The sequence below is a fragment of the Peromyscus eremicus genome, chromosome 3 (genome assembly GCF_949786415.1).
Source record: "Peromyscus eremicus chromosome 3, PerEre_H2_v1, whole genome shotgun sequence".
NCBI lineage: Eukaryota > Metazoa > Chordata > Mammalia > Rodentia > Cricetidae > Peromyscus > Peromyscus eremicus.
The window spans coordinates 156,274,488-156,300,513 of NC_081418.1; the positions used below are offsets into that span (position 1 = coordinate 156,274,488).

The 26,026-nt window shown below is 43.0% G+C and overlaps 2 protein-coding genes across 2 annotated transcripts in view; one reads left to right on the plus strand and one right to left on the minus strand.

Annotated features, from left to right (window-relative positions):
• Tmtc1 (transmembrane O-mannosyltransferase targeting cadherins 1) overlaps positions 1–26,026 on the minus strand; it is a 223,706-nt gene that overhangs the window by 131,385 nt on the left and 66,295 nt on the right. The gene's annotated exons all lie outside the window — the stretch shown is intronic.
• On the plus strand, positions 716–1,670 carry LOC131905534 (small ribosomal subunit protein eS4, X isoform-like). The gene has a single exon (XM_059256411.1). The coding sequence runs from the start codon at positions 783–785 to the stop codon at positions 1,569–1,571; it is 789 nt and encodes a 262-aa protein (XP_059112394.1). The 5' UTR covers positions 716–782; the 3' UTR covers positions 1,572–1,670.

Here is a 26,026-nt window from a genome sequence, read left to right on the forward strand (position 1 = left end):
CTGCCCTCACTATAGCCCATGCCCTCCACTGTCTGCACAGAAGATGAGAAATAGGTTTGTTGGACCTTTCCATCACTTAGTAAGGGGTTGGCTGACCGACCACAGGGTGTCTGAAGGATGACGCAGACAAAACACGTTTAAGAAATAGTAAGGGCTGGTGAGATGGCTTATAACGGTATAGGCATGTTGCCTCTAAACTTGAGGACCTGAGTGCAATGCCCAGGCCTCACATGGTAGAAGGCAAGAATGGACTCCCAGGACTCACCCTCTGATTTCCACACTAACATACTAAAAAAACCCAAATGTAATAAAAAGAATAGAATAGAATATGTATCTAAAGCCGGGCAGTGGTGGCATAGGCCTTTAATGCCAGCACTCGGGAAGCAGAGGCAGGCGGATGTGAGTTTTGAGGCTACAGAGTTCCAACCCTGTCTCGAAAAACCACACACAAAAAAGGATTCAAGTGAGCTTTGTTGACTCGTACTTCCCTGTACGGCCAGCTGCACTTTCCCAGAAGGCAGCCAGCTTATCTCCTCCATCTCGGCACTCTCGGTATTTCCTGCCCAGCCCACGCGAAGCTCAGGCACTGAGGGAAAGGTCCCATTACCTCACAGGCCTCGCTCAGCCCCGCTCCTCCGGCCTCCCGCCAGCAGGTGACGCTAGGCGGTCCCGCCCACCGGAAAAGACCCGGATGGGCGGAGTTCCTGCCGCTGCGCGCGCAGCCGCTCACTCCGCTTGTGCTCTGGGAAGGAGAAGGCCGCGTTTCCGTTCGCTCCTCCGCCATGGCCCGCGGTCCGAAGAAGCACCTGAAGCGCGTGGCTGCCCCGCGTCACTGGATGCTGGACAAGCTGACGGGCGTGTTCGCGCCCCGGCCGTCCGCCGGCCCGCACCGCCTGCGCGAGTGCCTGCCGCTGAGCATCTTCCTCAGGAACAGACTCAAGTACGCCCTCACGGGCGACGAGGTGAAGAAAATCTGCATGCAGCGCCTCATCAAGGTCGACGGCAAGGTCAGAACCGACGTGGCCTACCCAGCGGGCTTCATGGATGTCATCAGCATCGACAAGAGCGGGGAGAACTTCCGCCTGGTCTACGACACCAAGGGCCGCTTCGCCGTGCACCGCATCACGCCCGAGGAGGCCAAGTACAAGCTGTGCAAGGTGCGCAAGGTCTTCGTGGGTACCAAGGGCATCCCGCACCTCGTGACGCACGACGCGCGCACCATCCGCTACCCCGACCCGCTCATCAAGGTCAACGACACCGTGCAGATCTCGCTGGACACCGGCAAGATCACCGACGCCATCAAGTTCGATACCGGCAACCTGTGTATGGTGACCGGAGGCGCCAACCTGGGGCGCATCGGCGTCATCACCAACCGGGAGCGCCACCCCGGCTCGTTCGATGTGGTCCACGTGAAGGATGCCAACGGCAACGGCTTCGCCACCCGCCTCTCCAACATCTTCGTGATCGGCAAGGGCAACAAGCCGTGGATTTCTCTTCCCCGAGGAAAAGGAATACGCCTCACCATCGCCGAAGAGAGAGACAAGAGGCTGGCGGCCAAGCAGAGCGGGTGAAGTGGACTCCGAGGGACATCGGGGCGGTGGGAGACGTTTATATTGGTTTTTACTTCAAGTTTTAAACAGCATGTTGAATTAAAAAGGAAGCAAACTTCATTCTGGTGTGGGTGTTTTTTCCCTTGCCACACTTCCTCGTCATGGGGGAACCACCTGGAGGTGTGGTCACCTCATTTTGAAAAAGAGATGGGTACATGCAGGGTTTGGTTACCGTTGCTGACAACTAATGTTATTTCATTGTTCCGTTAATATTCCAGGGTTGGGATTTAATGCCTAGAGGCCGATAAAATCAGTAGAAACTTTAGACTTTTTTAGGTAAGCCTCTTTAACATCAATCATCTCTCCCCAAAGCATCTGGAAATAGAGAAACCCAAAAGTTATGAGGTCTAAAAATGGGATTGTTCAGCCAGGACTACACACAGAGAAATCATGTCTCAGAAAACAAACCAAAAAGAAAAAACGTGGGGGGTGGGGGGGTGGGAATTAAAGGGCCTGTTATTCTAACCTCCGGGCAAGTAATTTAGAGAATATGGTGAAATGTCACACCCTAACTTAGGAACCTGTAGCCAGCTGTATATGACATGAGCATTAAGTCAAGCTTTCTGTTGCCAGAGTATTTACAACACAAAGTGTAGCTATAATTTTCTCTTTCAAAAAACCCAAGTTTATAGAAGTGGCAGATCCAAAACAAAAAACACCAATAAAGCAAGGCTTGCAAAGTAATTATAAGAGAGTTCAGTCGTCTTCATAACAGCAGCTTATACGTAAAATAATTTATTTCTTAGCACTTTAATGCCAGTGAGCCAGAAAAATAGTTTTACAATTTTGCCCCTTTGCTGGGCTCAAACAAGATTTCCAGGACAGTTCTGCTGATAATGATTAGAGAAAGAATACTTGAATTTCAGATGTTTGTGAACTCCCAATTAAAGGAAACTAATTTTTTTCCATTTTAGAAGCTATTTATGATACTATACGCATCCAAAGATGAGACTTTTACAGATTTGTGCGTGGGCAGGTGCCCACAGTGGTCGGAGGTTGGAAAACCCCTCAAGATGGATTATAAGCAGTTGTGAGCTACCGGATCTGAGTGCTGAGGACAAACTTGGGTCTCCTGCAAAGAGCAGTGTTTCTCTTAACCACTGGGCCATCTCTAGCACCAAAGATAAGGATTTCCTTTACAAAAGATGGCTTTTGCTTTTCAGTGCTAAAATTAGAGCTGATTAGTTTGCCAGTGTTAAAACTAAGGTCATGGTTAAATATTTCTTTTTCTTGCTGAAGATACACTGATCAGCTTTGGTGTGAAGAGATGAGGTCTGGGTTTTGGGCAGCTTGTTGGGAGAGTACTTATATTAGCAGACACAACATAGTTGGGTGGTTTTGTTTTTTGTTTGTTTTTTAAATATATGTGAACGTTTGCCTGCATGTATGCCTGGTGTCCTGGAAGACCAAAAGACAGTTCCTGGAACTGGAGCTACAGATGGTTGCTAGGAAATGAACCTGGGTCCTCTGCAAAAACCACAAGTGCTTTTTTTTTTTTTTCTTTTTTCTTTTTGGTTTTTTCGAGACAGGGTTTCTCTGTGTAGCTTTGCGCCTTTCCTGGAACTCACTTGGTAGCCCAGGCTGGCCTGGAACTCACAGAGATCCGCCTGGCTCTGCCTCCCCCCGAGTGCTGGGATTAAAGGTGTGTGCCACCACCGCCAGCTCACAAGTGCTCTTAAATACCGAACAATTTCTCCAGCTCTGGATTTCAGTTATTTACTAGGGGGAAGCTTGGGTCAACTCTCACAAGTGGAGATCAGAGGAAAACGTGGGAGTCAGTTCTGTGTCCACCAAGTGGGGGTCCTGGGGATCGAGCTCAAGTCATTAGTCTGGCCGAAGTTGCCTTTATCTGCTGAGCCATCCTGCCAGCCCCATCCTAGATCACTTCAATTGCTAGCACTATGGAAAATAATCTCTAGAGGCAGACAGACCTGGATTTAAATACTGGCTGCTTCCGCCTAGGTATGAGCTGCCGGTTGTAGCAAGAATAGGAACACAGCACAAAATAGGCATACATGCGCATGTGCACACAGCTGTATTCTAACAGTCACTACAAATGATTGTAGTGATACATAGACTTTTTTCTAACTCAATAGTAGCATAGAAAAGCCTGGTTCAGACACGCTATTCTTTGTTCCATAAAACTTAACCTATTCTTATTTTTTTAGACAATCTCCCTAGCTCTCAAAGGTTTTAAATTCTCTGTGTAGCCAAATATAGCCTTGAAATGATTCTCTGTCTCCTTGGTGCTTGGGATTATGGGCTTATTTCCACCAGGCTAGGTTTGTGTGGTTCTGAAGATTGAATCCAGGGCTTCCTGAACACTAAACAAGCACTTTATCAACATAACTACATCTCTAGCTCATAAACGACATTTTAGAATTTACAGTTAGGGACTGGAGATATAGCTCAGTTTCTTAAGAGTGCTTGCCTAGCACATGCAAGATACTAGGTTCAATTCCCAGCACTGAGGGGTAAAAAAAACTAGGCCTAGAATGGTAACATTCGCCTCCGAACGATTATTTTATAAACGGCTGCTGGAGACCACAGATGGGAGAGATTCGTCTGGACCGCGGGGCCGGCAGGACCAGAGAAACTTCCTGCTACAAAAATGTACTTAAAGTTCTTGTAAATGTACTTAATTCAACTGTAGGAAAGGTCATTTTTATGGGCTATCGGGGATTAGAATCCTAAAGGATTGATAGCAGGCAGTCCCAAACTGGATTGGCAGGACTGGAGGTAAACAAAGTGGCGCTGTCCTGGCTGCCCTGGAACATGACCTTCAAGCCTCATTAAATTAGAGAAAAATAAATTAGCACCCAAACCTGGGTCCCAAGGGTATCTTTACTCAAATAACACATACAGTGCTGGACTCCGAATGGTTTGGAGAGAGGGTCTTGCTGTGTGGACCAGGCTGGCCTCTAACTCGGAGATCCACCTGCCTCTGCCTCCCGAGTGCTGGGGACAAAGGCGTTGTAGTACGGGCCCCGTGTTTTCTAACTAAAAACTTTATAAAGTTCACGGACCAGGACACTGGGAATCACAGCTTTTTTTTTTTTCCCCCTCTTACGTATGCATGTGTGTGCGGTTTTTTGTTTGTTTGTTTTGGTTTTTTTGTTTTTTGTTTTTGCGCAAACACCAGCATCCTAGTGCGCATGCCTGTGGAAGCCTGAGGCATCAGCTCTTCATGGAGGCAGGGCTTCTCAATCACACCCGGAGCTCGCCGATCCGGCTAGTCTTTCCAGGCAGCCTGCTCTGAGAATCAGGTATCAGCCTCCCATGGCTGGAATTACAGGCAACCGCCAAACACACCCAGCATTCCAGTAGGTCCTCTGGATCTGAACTCCTGTCCTAACACGTTCATGGCAAGCGCTTCCATCACAGCCACCTCCTGGGCCAGGCACAGGTGGGTTTGTTTTTAAGGCTTCCCCTAAATCTAGGACTTTAGAATGTCGAGTCAGGATGGTTGCAGGGACATTGGAAATGAATAATAATTACCTTCCAGAATTAAGTACCTGGCCTCTTCCGTGTCCTACCATCTGCCGGGAACCCACGCTCTAGCAGCTGTTCTCTTGGTGAGTGGGATTAAGAAGCTTTGTGAATGCTCACGGCTCAACTGCAACGTGTTCCTGAACCTATTAATTATGGGGTGGAACACTGAATGGTTAACCAAGCCCTTTATTTGAGCACGTCTGTACCCCCAGTATCATATCCACACCCCTGTTTGTCTCTGCTGACCCTATTTGTTATTCCAGTCAGTGATAGGAGTGAAACCCTAAGAAGCTTTTGAAACCAAGCCCTTTCAGCACAACTATCATTGTAAAACAAACAACAACAAAAACCAATTCATTCTCGAGGCGCTTAGAGCATTTTTGTAATATCTAGTGAAAAGGGGGGGGGAGTGCCTTGCTAGTAAATTCAGGGGGAGAGTAATGGACTCTGAGAACCAAACGCTGCAGGCCCAGCATTCTGTGCTTTAAACATACGGCTTTTCTTATGAGATGAGAGGAAAACATGTAATTCGAATCTCAAAATAGCCTAAACCAAGCACCAGGCAATGTGTGAGATAGGAATCTCTATTTATTTATAAGCCCAATTACTATGGCATATTGCTATAGCATCTTTTATATGAAGTGTGACAATAAAGAAATGAGATCAGTCTTTTGTTGTTTGGTTCATAAACTGGCACTGATGAAATTTTCAAAGTAAGAGTTTCTAAACAATATTAAGGAATTCAAAATGAGTGGAACAGTTTATAGCTAAGACCATTGTAATGTAGCTCTAATTTCCGTACTGAAACCAGTCTTAGCACTTGATTTCCACAGCTCACATATAATGTTAATTTGATAATAAACGAAAATGCTGAAGAAGATATGCTCCCCCAACACTTTTTTTTTTTAATTTTTTTAAGTCCTAGTTCAGTGTTAGGACATTTGCTTGGCATGCTCAATCTCTGTAATATTCTTGTTGCAATAAGAAAGTCCTTCAGCTATAAATGTGTACGTTTTATGACTGCATTGGGGGCGGGGGAATGCCATCCTTTGAGACTAGGATTAAACTGTGGCTGGTGAGTATGCTCAGTGATGATTTATAATCTTCCATTGAGATCTGTTCCCAGCACCCATGTAGGGCTGTCATAACTGCCTCTAGTTCCAGTTCTAGGGGTCTGAGGTCCTCTCTGGCCTCTGACGGCACTCACACATAGACATGAATAAAAAGTATAAAATTAGATCAGCTGATGTAAGATGAATGGTCTAAGATCTCCTCTGTCCATATTTCTTCTTTCTCTCCCCTCTCCTCGCTCTCTTTTTCTCTTCCTGACTTCTTCCTCGCTTTCATTCTTTTTTTTTGGTACTGAGGGTTGGACATAGGATGTCACCATGCTAGACAACCATTCTACCAATGAGCTATATCCCCAGCCCTACCTTTACACTTATAAAAAATTGGCAATTGCCTAAATGTATGTGTGTGTATGTGTACCATATTCAGACTCCAGTCCCTTCTCTCCCCAGCTCTATTTTGTACTTTGTATTTTGAGACAGATTTTTAATATGTTGCTCAGGATGGCCTTGAATTCACTCTGTAGCCCAGGCTGGTCTTGAATTTTTGATCCTCCTGCCTCAGCCTCCTGAGATACTGGGACTACAGGCCTGTGCCACCAGGCCAAGCTTGAGAAGTCTAGGTAGACAGGGCAGCAACAGGCCAAAGAACAATTCTAACTATGTGTAGGTAGATGAACCAATGAGTTTATGGGGTGACTTACGGAGGAGGATGGGTAGAATCTCAGGAGCACAGCCACCTAATGGGCAGCTACACCATCAGAGTGTCTCCTTTGTGTAGCAACTGTCAGTGCTTGCACATCCTAGGAAGAAGCTCAGGTGCTCAGTGTTGTCCTCCCTTCCTCTAGGAGGGAGTGTCAATGAGCCCAGCCTAGCCAGAATCTCACTAAGGTAAACAGAGTGCTGCAACACAACTCTAGCCTCGGCTCAAAGGAACTGTCCATCCCAGGAGGTGAGCCAGAGCGCTGGTACATGGTGTCAGTACTCTGGTCACAGAGCTTCCAAACTAACCATTCTCACTGTCTTACCAGTGTCACTATGAGTATGTGACCTGGCTTTCAAAGAACTGGCTTGTATTCTTTTTTAATAAGCTGTCTTCCTCCCTGCCTGCCCACATCACACATCTGCTTTATGCTCATTTCTTTCCCTCAATATCTTCATTATTTCACTTTTCTCCTTAATTCTTCCTATCACCTTTTTTCTTCTCTTTTAGTATGCAGCATGCCATTCTTGGTTAGGGAAAAATATAATTAAATGTATGCATGCACACACACACACACACACACACACACACACACACATACTTAAGGAATGATAAAATGAGTTAACAATGGAAGTTGCCTGGATGGATTAAAAGGACCCAGTCAATATCTGTCTTAGGGTTTCTGTTGCTGTGAAGAGACACCATGACCACAGCAACTCTTATAAAGGGAAAACATTTAAGTGGGGTGGCTTACAGTTTCAGAGGTTTAGTCCATTATTATCATGGTGCATCATGGGTGTGCAGATGGACATGGTACTAGAAAAGGAGTCAAGTGTCCTACATCTTGGCTTTCAGGCAACAGGAAGTCGTCTCATTGTCACACTAAGGAAAACTTCAGCCAAAGAGACCTCAAAGTTCACCCCCACAGTGGCACACTTCCTCCAACAAGGCTACACCTACTTCAACAAGGCCACACCTCCTAATAGTGCAATTCCCTTTGGGGGTCATTTTCTTTCAAACCACTACAGTGTCATCAGTCATTAGTCAGAGTGAGACACCACTTGGCACCCATTAGGATGACTGGAACAGATAAATGAATGAATGAATAAATGACAAGGAGTTCTGATGAAGATGGGAAAGAATGAACTTTATATATTGGGATATGACAACTGGTACAGCCTTCTTGAAAGAATTTGGGGGTAGAGGAAGACCTGTCTTCAGCTCAGCATCTCCTCAGTATTTGGGCATCCTATTATTATTATTATTATTATTATTATTATTATTATTATTATTAAGAGATTTTCTATTCATTTTATATACCAACCACAAATTCCCCTGTTCTCCCTCCTCCCGCTCCCCATCCTTCTCCCCCAACCCACCCCTCCTTCCCACCTCCTCCAAGGCAAGTTCTCCCATGTCAGTTAAGGCAGATCCAAGCCCCTCCTCCCTGCATCAAGGCTGCGCAAAGTGTCTCACCATAGGCACTGGGCTCCAAAAAGCTGGCGCATGCACTAGGGATGGGTCCGATCTCACTGCCTGGGGGCCCCCTAAACAGTTCAAGCCAAACAACGGTCTCACTTATTCAGAGGGCCTAGTCCAGTTCCATGGGGGCTCCTCAGCTATTGGTTCACAGTTCATGCATTTCCACTAGTTTAGCCTGGTTGTCTCTGTACTTTTCCCCATCATGGTCTCAATGTCCCTTGCTCATAGAATCCCTCCTCTCTCTCATCAATTGGACTCCTGGAGCTTGGCCTGGCACCTGGCTGTGGATCTCTGCATCTGCTTCCATCAGTCACTGGATGAGGGCTCTATGATGACAGTTAGGGTATTCAGCCATCTGATCACCAGGGTAGGCCAGTTCAGGCACCCTCTCGACTATTTCCAGCATCTCCTAGGTATTTGGGCATCCTTACAATAAAGAAAAAAATAAGACCATTTGTTCTGGAATGAATAGAGCAGTATTATCCAAGTGTCCGTGTTCTGAACACAAATAAATACTATTAGCCATGAAAAATGCAAATATTAATAGTACTTTGTACAGACCTCAAAAATACTAAACCACATTAAAGAAACCTGACACAGCAGACCAAACCCTTTCTTAATCAGTTTATGTGAAGCATCTAGAAAGAGCAAATTCACAAAGACAGAAGCAAGTGCTAGTTGCCCGGGATGGGGCTGGGTAAGAGCTGAGTATGCCTTTGGAGAGGGATTTCTATGGGGTGGTGGGGTATTCTGAGACTGCAGTAGAGTTTTGTTGTGGAATATTTGTTTAATGATACAAAGGTGTGTTTCTTTTATGTTACATTTGTTTAACTCTGTGAAGCTGTGTTACTTTGCCTGTCTGAAACACCTGGTGGTCTAATAAAGAACTGAACAGTGAATAGCTAGGCAGGTGAAAGGATTGGTGGGGCTGTCAGGCAGAGAGAATAAATAGAAGGAGAAATCTAGGCTCGGGGGAAGAAGAGAAGAGGACGACAAGCAAGAAAAGGAAAAGGAGAGGAGGACGTCAGGGGCCAGCAACCCAGCCACACAACCAGCCATGGAGTTAAGAAGGAAAGAAAGGTAATAGAATATAAAGATAAATGCCCAGACGCAAAAGGCAGATGGGATAATTTAAGTTAAGAAAAGCTGGCTAGAAACAAGCCAGGCTAAGGCGAGGCATTCATATGTAAGAGTAAGTCTCTGTGTATTTATTTGAGAGCTGGGTGGTGGGCCCCCAAAAGAGTAAAACAAAAAAACAAAAAAACCACAACTACAGCATTTTCACAGCTCTATGGATCCATTAACAACATTACATTGTATATTTAAAACAAATGGATTTTACAAACTAAATTATACTTCATCAGAGCTTTAAAAATACTCTATTAGTCTCACTTTATATGAGAGTGGTAAATACTAGGACCTATTCACCAGTTTCCATTGTAAAATTAGAGAAATATTTTCATGCAGAAAATCAGACAGCCTGGAACAAAACTAGGTTATTAAAACGCCCAGGTTGATTCATAGCAGGTTGGCTGTTCTAGTTTCGCTCTCTTGGCATTTGTAGAGAAAACTGACCCTTCATGCAGTATACTCATCTAACTCAAGTGTTTCTTATTTACTGCATGCTTTTTTATATATTAATAGGTATGTCAAGAGTAACATGTTTTACATGTTTTCCTTCTAAAGCAAGCACTGCTTGTAACTTAACCTAACCTGCCTTGTTAAGGTTAACAGTGGCCTTATAGCCTTGGTTGACAGGTCAAACTGGATGGCAGTGGTCTACCTCATGTCTATACACTACCTCTGTGTAAACTTACAGCACGGGAGCCATGCTTCCAGTAACCTGTTTGCAACTAACATACAGTTATTCCTAGGAGAACCAGTGCTGGGCCCTGCATGTGTTAAGTCCTGTGGCTACTGTAACAAATTACCACGAACATGATGGCTTAAAGCCACCCCCCGTTTGTTTTCCCTCATTTCAGAGGTGAGCTGCTAATAGGGCCTGCTCCCTCCGAAGGTCTAGGCAAGAGTCATTCCTGCACATTCCTTCTCTTCCTCTGCCTGCAGCTGTCACTCCAGCCTCTGCCTCCCTCTGCACTGACTGCGCATCTGTCTTCCGAGGTTAGGACAGTCCTGAGGAGCAGTAGGAATACAGCGGGTAGTCCAGGGCAGTATTCTCTCATGACCCATAGGCTTAAACATCTGCAAAGATTCTTTTTCTAAATAAAGGCACATTCATGGGTCTTTAGATTTGGATGTGGATGGATACTCGGGGAGCTGCCACTTAAACCACCACACTATGTAAACAAAATCTATTTTAAAAATATCAAAAAGCAAGTCATCATTCTGGAGGGATGGCTCAGAGGTACCGTTTCTGCTTAGCCTTTGTGGGTTTAGTCCCCAGCACCAAAATAAAAACAAATTAAGTGGACAAATCAGTGTTTCTGCCGTGTTGATTTATCTCTGACTGGGAAATAGCTTTCTTTTTAAAGCCCAAGTCTTCAGCCTGAATTATGGAGGAGGGTTTTGTAATGGATTTGAGTATGGCCCATTGAGAAAATAGGAAGCAACCTTTTCCATGACTGAAATAAATAGCATTCACTGAGGCATGAGCTGGCTGCATTTCCTCCTGTACCTTCTGATTTTCCCATCTCTCTTTGTGACTGATGGCAGTTATTTTCCAGGACTCCTGTTTCTCTCCAGTGGTGTTTTTCCAAAGGAGGTGTGTTTGCATACACCTCAGGCTGGAATAAAGCACGGCAATGAACTGTGACAGTCTTTCTTTATCACAGCCTTCAGTACCGAAGCATTATCATCTCTGTCACCTGTGCGTGTAGCAGTGCATCTGGGGGAAAGACGGAAGGGGCCACACACAGCTGGCTCTGAGTCACTGCAGAGTGTGGGAAAGCAGCCCTGCTGCTTTGATGGGTTAGAATAAATGACACAATAATGTATTAGCGAATGTTTCAAAACGAGAACAAATGGGAAGGATCTATGGCCTTAGAAACCTAAGAACTCACAACAGCCCAGTCTGACTACCATCTGTGAAGCAAGAGCCTCACCTGTGCTGGACACACCCGCTACCCCTTTCATGTCGATGTCTGAAGAATCATATCAATTTGAAGACTATTAAACAAAACATTTTGATTTGCAGAGATCTGAGGGCACCTCATTAACCCCAATGCAACCCTTTTCCCACATGGTCAGTGCTCAGCACAGAAGGGAACCTTTCAGGGACACACGATTTCCAAGCAAACTAAGGATAGAGTGGGGTTTTTTGTTTGTTTGTTTTTTAGCACTTCTACATCATTTGTTTTCAAAGATAAACATGTTACTTCTCCTGGATTTACATGATTCCAATGTTGCATTGAGTACTCAGGTGGAAGATCTATGTGAACCTAGGAATTATCATCAACTTAAAACCTACAGTTGTTACTGGTTTTGTTTTCTTACAAAAAAACATTTTAAAATTAAGGCTTATTGGTACCTTTTATTTTTAAAGTTTATGGTATGCATAGCATGAAGCCCAACTTCAACTTCAGCACTGAGAAAAAGAAAAAAGAAAAAAACATATGTTAATGTTTTCTTGGGACTAACATGTTACACTAGACTGCTAGCAAATATTGGGGTGGAATATGACTAAAAAGGGGCTATTAAGGTAAGAAAATATTAATAAAAAATTCTGATATATGCAAGAGGTATTCCATATGAATTAACACTATTTTTAAAGTAGAATTTTCATTCTTAATTCATATTCAATATATGAAGAACTTAGCTCATGATTAACAAATGAGAGGAGAAATATTATTCTTTTAATATAAAAAATGAAATGAAAGGATGTAAAAGCTTTAGAACATGAAAGCCTATAGAAATATTGTCTTGAAGACCTTCCTTACTCACTGTAGAAGGCCATTCATTTGTCCGTATGTGGCTTAGACTGTGAATGATCGTTTTCAGGAGAAACAAGCTACAGCCCAAAGATCAAATCTGACTTGCTACTTGTTTTTAATACTAATATTTTTAAGACTGTAAATTCCTAGGAACATGGGAGACCTCACTAACTTTACTGCCTCAGAACTCAACTGTCTGGCTGTGATGGTTTCTCTCTGAACCCCCCACCTCATGTTTTGAGCACTTAGGCCCCCAGCTTGGGGTACTACTTTGGCTGAGTCTTGAGGAATAGGGCCCTGGCTGTCACTAGGGACCCCTCTAAAGACTGTGCCTGGTAGTTGCAGCTGCATTTTCCATTTCCTGTTTACTGCCATGTAAAGAAGCCATGCCCACAAGCACCCGCTGCTGGACTCACTGGCTTGCTTTGCTTTCCACAGGCCTGTGTCATGGCTCAGGAAATAAAGGCTCTTGAGGCCAAACCTGACAACCAGAGATCAACCCCCAGGGCCCACATGGTGGAAGGAAAGAACCTATTTCCCAGAATTGTCCTCTGACTTCCACATGACACTGGGGCATTTGTGAATGTAATGTGAAGGCATGTTTGCACATACATACAAATATGTAAATAAATAAAAATATAGTAAAATCTTAACATTGCTTTCCTCAGCATTTGTCAGAACCTTCCAAAGCTACCTAACACACCAGGTCTCATTGTACCTGCTCTGGAAGTATGTTAGAATGAATGTCCTATAATTCTCATACTTGTAAGTCACAACTAGACTTTGTAGAACAAGGAGAATCTCATTATTCAGTCACTCCAGCTGATGATTTAACTGACTCCCCTAACACAGGAACACTGCAGCCTCTGTATTCTTGTCTGATATTGAGGCCTATAGTAGGTGCCAAGAATATAGCTTAGTTGATAAAGGGCTTGCTCGCCAGCATAGCATAAACCCAAATGAATGTGATATGGTATCTGTGCCTGTATCCCAACCCACAAGAGCTAGAAGTGGGAGAGTCAGAAATTCAAGGTCATCCGTGGCTACACAGTGAATCTGAGGCCAGCCTGGGCTACATGAGATCTGTATCAGAAAAATAGCAACAAAAGGAAAACAAAAAACCTGTGGTATTATTCATTAATTTGCCATCAAATCTAGGTCAACCCTCCCTCATCTTACATGAGCATGAATGGGTGTTCAGGATCCTTTTATATAAACCTGAGTATCTGTTACAGATCCCTGGGGTCTAACTCCTATTTTTAAAGCCAAGAGGTAATCAGGGAAAGAGTTAACTATCACTAGTGAAACCAGCCCTGCACTCCCCAGCTGCGAATAATCAGGCTGGCAGATTCCCTCCAGGAAACTCCTGCCGCTTTACTAGGATGGATGGGAAACAGGATTTTGACTTTTTGATAGGTGAGACTGTAAATCTACCATCAAGACTGCAGAGGACCAGCTGGGCTTATGTACACAAGCTGCATCTTTAATTACAGACCCCACAAGATGTTGAGCTCAGGAATGCCCCATTGTGTTCCAAGTGGGGAGGGGAGGGAGGTGGGCCCATGGGATAATGGCCAAAGATTCCATCTTTTAAAAGACACAAGAGAAGGGCAGGAGAAGCCATGCAGAGAAAGGCCCCGAGTACCCCAGTATTTGCATATGTATTGTTCTTTCTCATTATGAGTCACAATTTTGTGACTTTCTCTGAATTTTATGTCTAATTTAAAATTTATCTTTGGCATAAAAATGAATAATCTACCCAGGCATAATGGTGCACACTTTTAATCCCAGCACTATAGTGAGTTCCAGGCCAGCCAGAGGCACCTAGTGAGACCTTGTATAAAATAAAAAATTAAAATTAAAAAAGAAAGAGAAAAAAAGAAGAAAATCCAGCTCTGAGAAAATTGTGTTTTGGTACATCTTGCTTTTTTGTAATCTAGTTATGTATGTATGAGGGCGGCACATGTATATCATGGCACATGTGTGTGGAAATCATAGGACAACTTAGGGAACTAAGTTCTCTCTTTCCTCCACATAGGACCCAGGGATCAAACCCAGGTCTTCAGACTTGGCGCAAGTGCCTTTGCCAGCTGAGCCAGAATGAGTTGTGGTGAACCTTACGGGAGAAAAAAAAGGAACACTGGACTGGGGAGATAGCTTGGTGGGTAAAGTTCTTGCTGGGCATGGTGATGCATGCCTGTAATCCTGGCCCAGGGAAGGCAGAGACAAGAAGGTACCTGTGACTCACTGGCCAGCCAGTTTAGCCAATTCCCAAGCATAAGGTCCCAAATGAGAGACCCTGTCTCAAAATCTAAGGTGTCCAGCTCTAGAGGAACAACACCCAGAGTTGACCTCTGGTTCCCATGCACACATATGCACATGTATGGATGCACACAAATGCACACAAAGTGTAATACCATATAATAGAATAAAAAAAGTAGGCAGAACTGTCTTCTACAACTATTTTAAATGTTCCTTTGTAAGAACTGGAGATTGAATTGAAATAAAAGCTGAAATTAGAGTAGGAATTTACAGAATTAGGCATGCAAATGGTTGTTTTTAAAAATCTGCCCTTTCACTGGTCAAAAAAATTCTGGCTGATATAATACTTTTGTGGCATATGCAGTGAAAGAAAAGTCTTTAATTATTGAAGTATCAGCGCAAACTATTTCCAGCTGTCCACCAGGTGGTATTGAACCTCCTCCTACAAGAAACCCACATATTTATTCTGTGATGTTCTTACTGGGTTTGACAGCATTTTACTTGGTCTCTTTAAATCCAGCTAGCTCCTCAACCCATAGTCAAACAAGGACTGTGCATGTTGGAGGAAACCTGACATTTCTGTAGCTGTACATTTTCATAAGAACATAGCTCAGGGGCTGGAGAGATATGGCTCAGTAGTCAAAAGCGCTTGCTGCTCTTGCAGAGGACCTGGGCTCAGTTCCCAGCACCCACATCAGGCAGCTTACATTCACATGTAACTCAATTCCCCCAGGGAATCCAGTGCCCTCTTCTGGTCTCTGCTGGTGCCAGGCTCACACACATGAATCATATATGAATCATACCTGTGCTCACAGAAATAAATCAAAAAAAAAAAAAAAAAAAGACAAGGCTTATTAATTCCATGCCTCTTAAAATGGGCTGTTCAAAGAAGTCCTCAAAAAGTGTTGAGTGTATTAAACTGAGCTTTTAATTTGACATTAGACAGAACAGTGCCTGCTGAGAGGACCAAGCAATCATGGAACCTTTCTGTGCCCGCCTGTCCTCTGCTTTAACACAGGGACACGGCCTGGGTTCAAGTCCTAGCACTACATAAGCCAGATGTCATAGTCCATGTTTGTAACCCATGCACTGGCAAGAGAATTAGTAGTATGGAGTTCAGGGCCAGCCTGAGATACATGAGAACCTGTTCCCAAAAAGAATAAACAAATAAACAAACAAATGAATAATAAAATTGCAACCTTCCTTCACTATATATGTGGTCAGGGCTGGAGAGATGCTCAGTAGTTAAGAGCACTAACTGAGGACGCTAGTTTGTTTCCCAGCACCCACATGGCAGTTAATCCTCCTATAACTCCAGTTCCAGGGGATTTGACACCCTCTTCTGGCCTCTACAGGTACTATATGCATGTGGTGCACACAGGCACCACACAGACACAGAAAACAAAAAGAAATAAAAAATTTTTTGAAACTATGAATAAAGCTGTTAGGGCAAAAATATGACAGTAAACCCAATGCCTGGCACACAGCACCCCACAAAAGTCACCCCACAAACTTACACTGTACATCACTGGGAAGAGAAAGTGAAAAACCACATGTGTGCAGTAAGCCCAGACACTTCACAAGTTGGTGGCTTTTGAAAGCTATTTTAAGTAAACTTCTTTATTCATAAGTGCATCTCAAACTAATGATACTTACATGGAAAGGCCTAGCTCACCAATATAAGTTCATAAGATTTTGCTCTGATAGGAAAATGAATAAGTAAAAGCACATGCATGGTAAAGTGTGGTGGCACATGCTTGGAATGTGACCACTCAGGCGGCTCAAGGCTGAGGCAAGACAGCAAGACTCTCTTTAAAAACAAACCAACAACTACAACAAAACATGAAAGAGAGAGAGAGAGAGAGAGAGAGAGAGAGAGAGAGAGAGAGAGAGAGAGAAGAAAGAAAGAGAGAAAGAGAGAGAGAAAGAAAGAAAGAGAAAGAAAGAAGAAAAGAAGAAGAAGAAAACAGTGAAATGAAGTACCTTCAAAGAGAACTGGGGATGGGCACCATGTATGTTTACCACTAAGACCTACCACTTAGACCAATTGTAAGCCCCAAATGCTCCCCCCTCTTCTCCCTGAATGGGCTTGGGTTACAATTCTCCCTATTGTCCAAAGCTGGGCCAATAGGTGATTATTCCTCTGCCATCCCAGACCCCATCAGACTGGTCAAAGGACTGCTAGGTCTGCCTGGCCAACAGTCTGGGACTCTTCCTAAAACACCCCGCCCCCCCCATCTTCTCTCACAGGCTCTTCCTAAGCACACTTCTCCCTTCCACTCTCTATCACAGAGGCCATACATACTAAAAGTCCTAAAGTGCTTTTCATCCCCTCTGGTTCTATTTTACCCTAAAAACTATTCCACATTAAATCTCATCTTCTTGAGTAACTCAAGTGAATGTAAGAACTTTACAAGAAAATATATTAAATATGTATGCTACTTGTCAGACAAGAAGCTAACCCCAGTAGTCCACATAGAAATCTCTCTGTGTATTATATGGGATATGAGGTAGCCGACTTTAACAGGGGAACTATTCAATTAAATTCATCATGGCAATAACTTCAGGACAAGGGCATGCTTAAAAGCCCTTAAGGCACTTAAACAAATGTAAGTAAATGTCCCTTCTCTAACTTGTTAAACTGTGTTTCATATTGAATGTTTTTCTCCTAATATAACCACAGGTATTGTTTAAGAAAACAACATTGAGAGCTGTAGTTGATTGCTTAGTCAACAAAGTGCTTGCTATGCAAGCGCGAGGACCAGTTGGATCCCCACGCACGAAGGCATGTGTTTGTAATCCTAGCACTGGAGAGGTGAAGATATACAGATCCCTAGAGATTCCTGAACAGCCAGCCCACCTAACAGACCATCTTCAGGCCAATGAGAGGCCCTGTTTTACACTCAAGTGGACATCTTTTCTGAATAACAACATCCAAAATTGTCCTCTGACCTCCACATGCAAGTAAGTATACACACAAAACAAAACAAAAACCAAGAGAAAAGGTCAACATAACTATTACATGCTCATATCCACTCTGACAGCATATAATAATATGAAATGCACATTATATCTTATTCCTGAAAAAGTCAGATGCACCAGGAGTTCACTTTTAGCTCCATGCTGATTAATAATCTTTTAAAATTCCTACCTTTATGAAATACCTGTTGGGCTTTTTGTTTGTTTTGAGTTTTTTCCTAAGACAGGGTCTTCTTGCTCTCTAGCCCTGACTGGCCTAGCACTTAGTATGTAGCCAAGGAAGCCTCAATCTCATAGTCATCTTCCTGCCTCAGTTTCCCAGAATGATGGGAGTATAGGCATGCACTGACTATCTGGTCAGTCCTATTCTTTTTCTAATGTGAATATTGTTTATGTATTTTTCTGATAGACGAGCCACCTAAGACTTCCCTTTGATTTTTTTATATTTGAACACTCGATGACAGCAATATCCAGAAAACAGGAATACATCATTTACTGAACAGTTTGTGTTAACTATCTATTTGTATATAACAGATTACTTCAAAACCCATCTTCTCAGACACAGAAGGATGGTTCTCTGTTCATTCATGGTGCATAGGCCAAAGCCAGTCCTCTCACACTGTTGGCCCTAGGCCTCAGCTCTGTGCTGGCTGATCACTGGAGGCCTCCCTCATTCTCTGTCACATAAGTCTCTTGAATCTCTCAGAGCAAGAGAGTAAGAAGTAGCTGTAACTTTTATGACAATCTCAGAAATAACATACCACCGTGTCTTTACAACGAAAGTGGGTCACGACATCCAGCCCACAGTCTAGTGAGTGATTATACAGGAGCACAAATGACAGGAAGCAGCAACCGTGGGACTAACTACCCACCCCCAACCCTTGTACTGTGGACACTGGCTTTAGATGCTTTGATTGTATTCTAAAGATTGGCTCATTAAAATGAGAAAATTTAAAGTCATAGCAAACAGCTAAGGATTGTGTCCCCCGCCTCCACTGCCTCATTTCCTTTCTTCTTTTCTTTAAAAAAATTCAAAAAGTAATAAAATTGAACAAATGGGCCACTCTGGAAATACACACAGAAAAGAATTAAATAAGGAAATCTGTCTTCTCAAAGCACGAGTCATGTGAAGTATGCAGAAAAATAGGGCTTTGTTCATATATCGACCTAGAAAATCCTCTTTCAAAAGGATGAATTTTCTTTTAATTGATAAAGCTCTGAAAAAGCTTAGGGTTGTCATGATCAAGACAAGAGTTTAAAAAACAACAATATATTCCATTGCTGGTTTCCATGATTGATTTAAAGATTCTTAAAGCAATTTACTGTTGGTGGAATCTAATTCAGTCATCAAAATGCAGCAGGCTTGGCTCTTTATTGATTTAGAATAATCTTATGAAATAATTCTATGGTTTTCAAAGATAGTATTGTTTGCATGAGTATGAGTCTGCCCAATGTCAAGCTGCATTGTGGGCCATGGTAACCAGGTGTGACAGTAACATACAGACACTTGTTTGCTGAGAAGAATTCTGGAAATCATCTACTTGGAGCCCCTTATTGCACAACTCCCCTGGCAGTAGTCCCTAATGCTTACCCTAGGTCAATTTCTCTTCAAACTTTCAGGCTCAATAATTCATAAATCTGTATGAGGCAGTTCTCAGCTTATTAAAAACACATCATGCCAAGCCCAGAATTTTAGCATCAAAAATAAAAAGACTCAGTTTTAAACCATGCACTTGAAAGGGGAAATAAATTAATGACATGTCTGTGTGGAAAGGAGTGAGTGCCAAGGTCATGATCAGATGAAGTCATCGCACATGGGAATGGCCTACCATGTTCCTTTAACATCCACAGCTCACAGAAAGGGTATAAGGAGGCAGAGGAAAAGTGGCACTGGTTACTGGAATGGAGGATACAACCAAACTCCAGGAGATTTCAGACAAGAACAAGAGCTCAAATCTAACACACCAAGATTTAATTTGACATTTAACTGCATTAAATTTTAAGAATGTCCAACTTTACAGGAGAAAGGCAGAAGTGAAAGAAAAGAAAGCTAAATTTACTAAATTAAGGTCCAGGCTACATGCTGCTCAAAGGCCACTAAGTAAGAGGGAAAGTAGACAAGGAGGAGCAAGTTTATTCAAAGACCAGCTATCCTAGGCAGATGGAGGGACTCTTTCTTCTCAAAGCAATATGTGGAAGGGCTCAGCAGCACAACATGCTTTCACAGGGAAGGAAACAGGGAGTGAGGCAGGAAGATATCACCATGTAGGGCAGAAGTCTCCCTCTCTGCCTGGCACATCACAACAGACCCAACCTCCTGTTGCTAGTTTTTTTTGTTGTTGTTTGGTTGGTCTTTTTTTTTTTTTTTTTCAAGACAGGGTTTCTCTGTGTAATTTTGGTGCCTGTCCTGGATCTTGCTCTGTAGCCCAGGCTGGCCTTGAACTGACTGAGACCCACCTGGCTCTGCCTCCTCAGTGCTGGGATTAAAAGGCGTGCACCATCGCTGCCCAGCCTGTTGCTAGTTCTTACATTTAAAACAAACTAAAGACCAAGGCATGGTATGACAGAAGTGATTAGGTAGTCTAGGTTCTGTCCCTCCAAAGAAGGATATATAGGCAGTGCTTCTCTTTGAATGCTGAAGGCCCTGAAAAAGGGAGGAAGTATAAGGTTAAAGAAGCCAGCTGGCATAGTGGTTCACACCTTTAATCCCAGCACCTGGGAGGCAGAGGCAGGCAGACCTCTGTGAGGCCAGCCTAGTCTACAAGAGTGAGTTCCAGGACAGCCAGGGCTACACAGAGAAACCCTGTCTTGGAGTAAAATAAAATAAAAAATAAGAAAGAAGAAGGTTAAAGATGCCATAAACAACTTTACAGAATGGCAGAGTATGGGTGAAGAACAGCTCCTAAGAGCTGGTGGCCCTATTGCAGATTTTGAGGAACTTTTCTAACAAGGTTTCTGCTCTTCAAGTGTGGATCACTAGCTATGACCAGGCTACATGGCAGAACCCACCCAGAAGTGAGGAATGGTTTTAGACAAAATAAACAACTGCTCTGTGCAAGAAAACGCTAACCAAACTGAAGGCAATTGTCTGGGAAAAGAAGTTATTTAGCAAATGCAGCCTGCTGGTGGAAGGAAAGTCAAGGTGAGACAAGTGTTCCTCACCCCAAGCTCAGGACCCAGTCCACACCAGGGAGGAGGCGCAGGGGCAGCACATGCTGACAGGCTGCTGTGGGGAGTGTTAGCCCTATTACTCCCTGGGCCTCCTCAAACCCCAAGGACCTGTTCTTGAGCAAACTCAAAGAGGGCTGCTTTTTTTTTTTTTTCCTAGTCATCCATTGCTAGTATTCTTAGGCTGGCATATGTTACCCCAAAATATGCCTCTAGGATAAGGCTTATTTTGAGCTAGCTATTCTAAGAAACTGCAGACATAGAAAAAGCTTTGCAAACAGAAGAGAAATAACCCTTCTGTAAGGAAAACCATGCACCCACAAAGAAATCTCCATTTATAAGTGTGTCTCCCTCTCTGTTCCAGGAAAAGAAAGACCATTAAATCTTCAGGGGCAGCAATCAACTCAGAATATCACTTGGCCTGATGCACCCTGTCCTCCCAATGCTGTCCCATTGCTAGGCTTCCCCATCCCGTACTCCTTCCCTTCCTTTCTTAATTGAAAATAGTTTTTCAATTAAAAAATTTACAATATATTCTGATCCCCTCCGCCAACTTCTCCCCTCTTCCTCATCCACCCAACTCCACACACTCTTTTTTTTTTTTTTTAGAAAACAGGCAAACTAAAAAACAAACCAGAAGAGAAAAAAAATGAAACATACACTCACACACCATATATATATATATATATATATATATATATATATATATATATATATATACACACACACACACACACACACACACACACACACACACACACACACACAAAATCGTAAACCATAATATACAACAATCAAAAGATCACTAAGAAAAAAAAAAAACAAAGAAATATGAGGAAAAAAGTCTACAAAAATACCACTTACTTTTGTTTTGTATTGGCCAGCTAATGCTGGCCATGGGGTGTACTCTTAAGTATGGTTAATATACTCAGTGAGACTCCACTGGAGAAAATTATTTTTCTCTTTGCAAGTAAATGTCAATTACAGATAGCTTCCTGGTTAGTGGTAGGAGATCATGTTCATTTCTCCTTCTCAGCACTGGGATCCCATCTGGCTTGGACAATGAACACTGTTCATTTTTCCCATGTGCACCAGCCCTGTTGTGTTTGGAAGACACAGTTTCCTTGAATTATCCATCTGGTTCCTAAAATCTTTCTGCCTCCTCATCTGCATAGCTCCCTGAGCCCTGGTGTGAGGGGTGAAGACATTCCACTTATAACTGAGTTTTCCAAAATCTATCAGTCTCCGCACATTGTCCAGTTGTGGGTCTATGTGTTAGCTCCCATATACTGCAAAAGAAAGCTTCTCTGATGATGGCTGAGCAAGTCACTGATAGAGCAAACTGTCATTAGGACTCATTTTATTGCCATATTCCTTTAGCAGAACAATAGTATTTTGTTTTTCCCTAGGCCCATGGTCTATACAGTCTTAGGTTCTTGGCCACTAGAGGAGTGTCAGGCATGGGTTCTATCTCACGGAATGAGCCTTAAATCCAGTCAGAGAGTGGTTGGTTGCTAACACAGTACTTGTGCCATTATTGCACTAGCATGCCATATAATCAGGTCACCATTGTAGATCACAGGGTTTGCAGCCATGTGGGTGTTTATCTTTATCCTCTGGTAGTGTGAAGTGTGCCTTCCAGTACTATGAATACTAGTCAGTAAAAGTTAAGGCTATAGTTAGACACCAGCTCAATTTCTCCATGTTCAATGAGGTATGTTTGTGGAATGTAACTGAGAGCCTTGGAAATAGCATGAAATGTTTGGAGGTTTCCATGGAGGTCTCTTTGGCCAATGGCTCAACTAGATGTAACAACTATTCCTGGCACTGGATGTTTCACTTGGTGGTGAAAGATGTCTAGTTGGGGCACTATCTCCCCCATTATTTGGTGACTCCATTTAGATTTCTTTCATATATGAATATATTTTAGGAAGCTTCTATGGTAGTAGGTTTCCATATAATCCCTCAAATGGCCCTTAACCCACACCATGCTTTTCTTGATTGAAGGTACTGTGGAGCTTAAGCGTGAACCCAAATCCTGGGTTTTCATATTCACTCATTTTTCTGGGTATTTACATTTGATGCCTGCTACGCAACTTTTGTTTATTTTTCTATTGTTTTATTATTATATTTATACAAGTGGAAGTCAGGAGACAGCTTGGGGAAGTAAGTTTTCTCCTTCCTCTGTGTGGGCCCTAGATCAAACTCAGGTCATCAGGTTTGGTAGGAATCACCTTTATCTTCTGAGCCATCTCACCTACTCTTGTTTATGTATCTTTTGTAATAGGGGTTCATCCCAAATAAGAATTCTGAAACAAAGAGAAAATCCCATTTCTTCCCTTACACAATGTCTGGCCTCCTTGGGAGACACTCTTCAAGTGAGGAGGGTGATTCCAAAAAGCCATATGTTCTATTTCTTACATGACAGAACTTTTCCAACCCTAGCAGTATTTGCTTTGGGTAGAATAAAGTACCAACATGTAAGCTATAACCAGTAACTGAAGCGAAGATACATCTGGCTATAATATAGTTCTTACCCCATCATGCTTTCCCAAAATATGCTTCTTATAGCTTTCCCTATATTCTATGAAAGTAAAATCAATCTACTGCAGCTGATGGTATGTACAGCACACTGATTCCAAGGGAAATAGAATTCTTCCATGATATACACTGAGTCAGTTGTGTTAGTCAGGTTTGTATCACTGTGACACATGCCTGAGAGGCATGACTTAAAGGTGGGATGGACTGATTTAGCTCACAGCTTTGGAGGCATCAAGCCACAGTGGCTTAGCTTCATGACTTCTGAGCCCATGATTGGTGGACTGACTTTACCTCCTGGTAAACAAAAGGCTAAAGATTGACATAGATGGGGCTCTGGACAAGATATAATCACCACCTCCAACTCCCACCACTGCTGCCAAGGACATAAATCCAATATCTCCCTTGTAGAACGAGGCCTGACCTCTGACAGTTCCCATCACTTTCCCACAATGCTATCTGATTATAACTCTGGGTGGGTTTATTCACTGACTAGGACAGCATCTCATGATCTAATCACCTTTCAATGATTAGACCCATCAGCAAGGGACCATACCTTCAACATCCGAATCAAGAATTCCACAAATAGGACACTTCATATCCAAATCATGAGTATGGTACCCAAACTACAGTGCCACCACAGTTCAGAGAACGGTGTGATGAGTGTTGAAGAAAGTATTTGTGGAGAGACTAAACTCTGGGCCAGACATGTAGAGAAAGGCTTAGTTAGATGTAGTAAATAGCATATGTTTGAGCAACCAAGAATACTCAATAACGAAGATTGCACTCAAACCCAGCACACTCAATACAAAGACAAGAGCAAACACAACATTATCCCGTCACTCTTTCCTATGTGGAGACATAAAAGGAATTGCATTCTCCATTTTCCCTTTGCCTGACCACATCACTGTTATTTTCTCTCTTACTAATGAAAAGCACACATGACTTCGAACAAGCCACATGCTAGTGGGGTAGCACCATCACCATCGAGGCTGAGAGGGGTCTCTAGAGCCACTGTCTTCTTTGATTAGTATAGGGATGTGAAGAAGTAATTACAGAAGCACTTTATTCAAGAGGGGTGGGTGCAGATACTTCCTTCTGGAACACTGACCAGAACCTTATAAACTAGTTGGGAGCAGACTTTCATCAGCAGCAGCATCTTAACATTGAAAAGGCTAGACTCATTTCCCTGGAAGTTACTCTGAATTTTGCCAATGACATTACATATGAGTAGCTTTGAGAAAACTTTAGTTTCTGTTGGAGGTGGCTGCTCTAACACCATTTTGATGATGATGATGATGATGATGATGATGATGATGATGATGGGTGTAACTATAGAGCTGCATGCTTAAAAAAAGAATAAGGTAAAATCTAACTTAAAAGCAGCTGATTATGTGGTGGGGGTGGCAAAAAGAAAACAGAAAGAAGCAAAATGAACTCTGAATAACTTTTCATTTTGGATGTTGTGGATATGAGATGTGGGTTGTGAATATACAAGGACTACCTCAGATTTCCAACCATGTTATAGGACTCTCTGTCTATCTCCCATCTAGCCCCTAGGTTCATGATGCCCCCTCCTAGGAACAGATTCTGCCCCAGCCATTTGTACTGTGGTTTTTATGAAGTCCCCTAGCCATGGACACAGGGAGGCCAAAGAGCCATATATATATATATATATATATATATATATATATATATATATATATATATATATATCCTTTTACAAGTAGGTATGCTTGGCTATGTGCTATTTATTTATGAATATTGCCTTGTGTGATCTTCACCTTGGCTCTCTGCGTGCATGCCATTCCCTAGCATTTTGCCTTTCTTGCTGTCCAGCACTGTCCACTGCACATGTGGCTAGCCTACCTTACTTACTTCCAGACCCTGCTATCCATCTGAGTCTGAAATGTCCTCTTGTCTCCCCCCTTTCTGGGGCTCTCCATCATCTCATTCCCATGAAACCTTCCTTGTGGCTGCCCCCTCTCTTCTTGTTTTTCATCTGCCGTAAACGTGTGTGCTTTCCTCCTCCACAAACAAACAAGGCCTTTGAGGCTGAGTACTGGAATTCCTCATGATTACTTGCCCACAAGGGATATTGAATGCACCGTGTTGCAACACTCTGAAGCAGCACAAGATGTCTTTGCTCAACAAATATTGCCCCAGATCATTTCCCATGTCAGGCTGTCGCCTGGCACTGTGGAACACATTATAGGGCGAATAGACAGCAGTCCTGACCTTCTCCTGAGGGGGACAACACACACATGTGCAATTACCAAGTGTGATGACAACTGAAATGGACCAGTGCAGGTCAGCATAATGAGTATTTAATAAGCTGATCTGATTTTCTCTGTGGGACAGAGCTGCCTTAGTACTGTGCCCTACCCTATAAGCACTTCATAAATAAATGAGTGGACACAGCTGAGGAGCAAGACATTAGACTGCATGTTAGTAAAGAAATACACATGAATGACACAGACAGAAGGGCAGTCACAAACAGACTGAAACCCACAGGAATGATTTGGATGAAAGTCACTTCAGAGATCACTTGAACGAGTTCCTAACCAACAAAGGCCCTCTGAAAACACAATGCCAACATGACCAACACCAATATAACTACCACCACTACCACCAATGCCAGCAGCAACACCGCCAACACCAGTACCACCATCAACAGCTTCACTACCATCAACAATAATGTCAACAATGCTACCACCAACAATAACAATGAGAACAGCAGCAACAACCACTGCCTACCTGCTCCCACAGGTGTTATGCAGGACTCCTTAGGAGTTTCTGGACTCTGAGTAGGGTCTGTCAGTTTGAAGGCATTTT

Excerpts from the sequence above, each read along its gene's own strand:
- LOC131905534 (XM_059256411.1), top strand. The coding sequence starts at position 783 with ATGGCCCGCGGTCCGAAGAAGCACCTGAAGCGCGTGGCTGCCCCGCGT.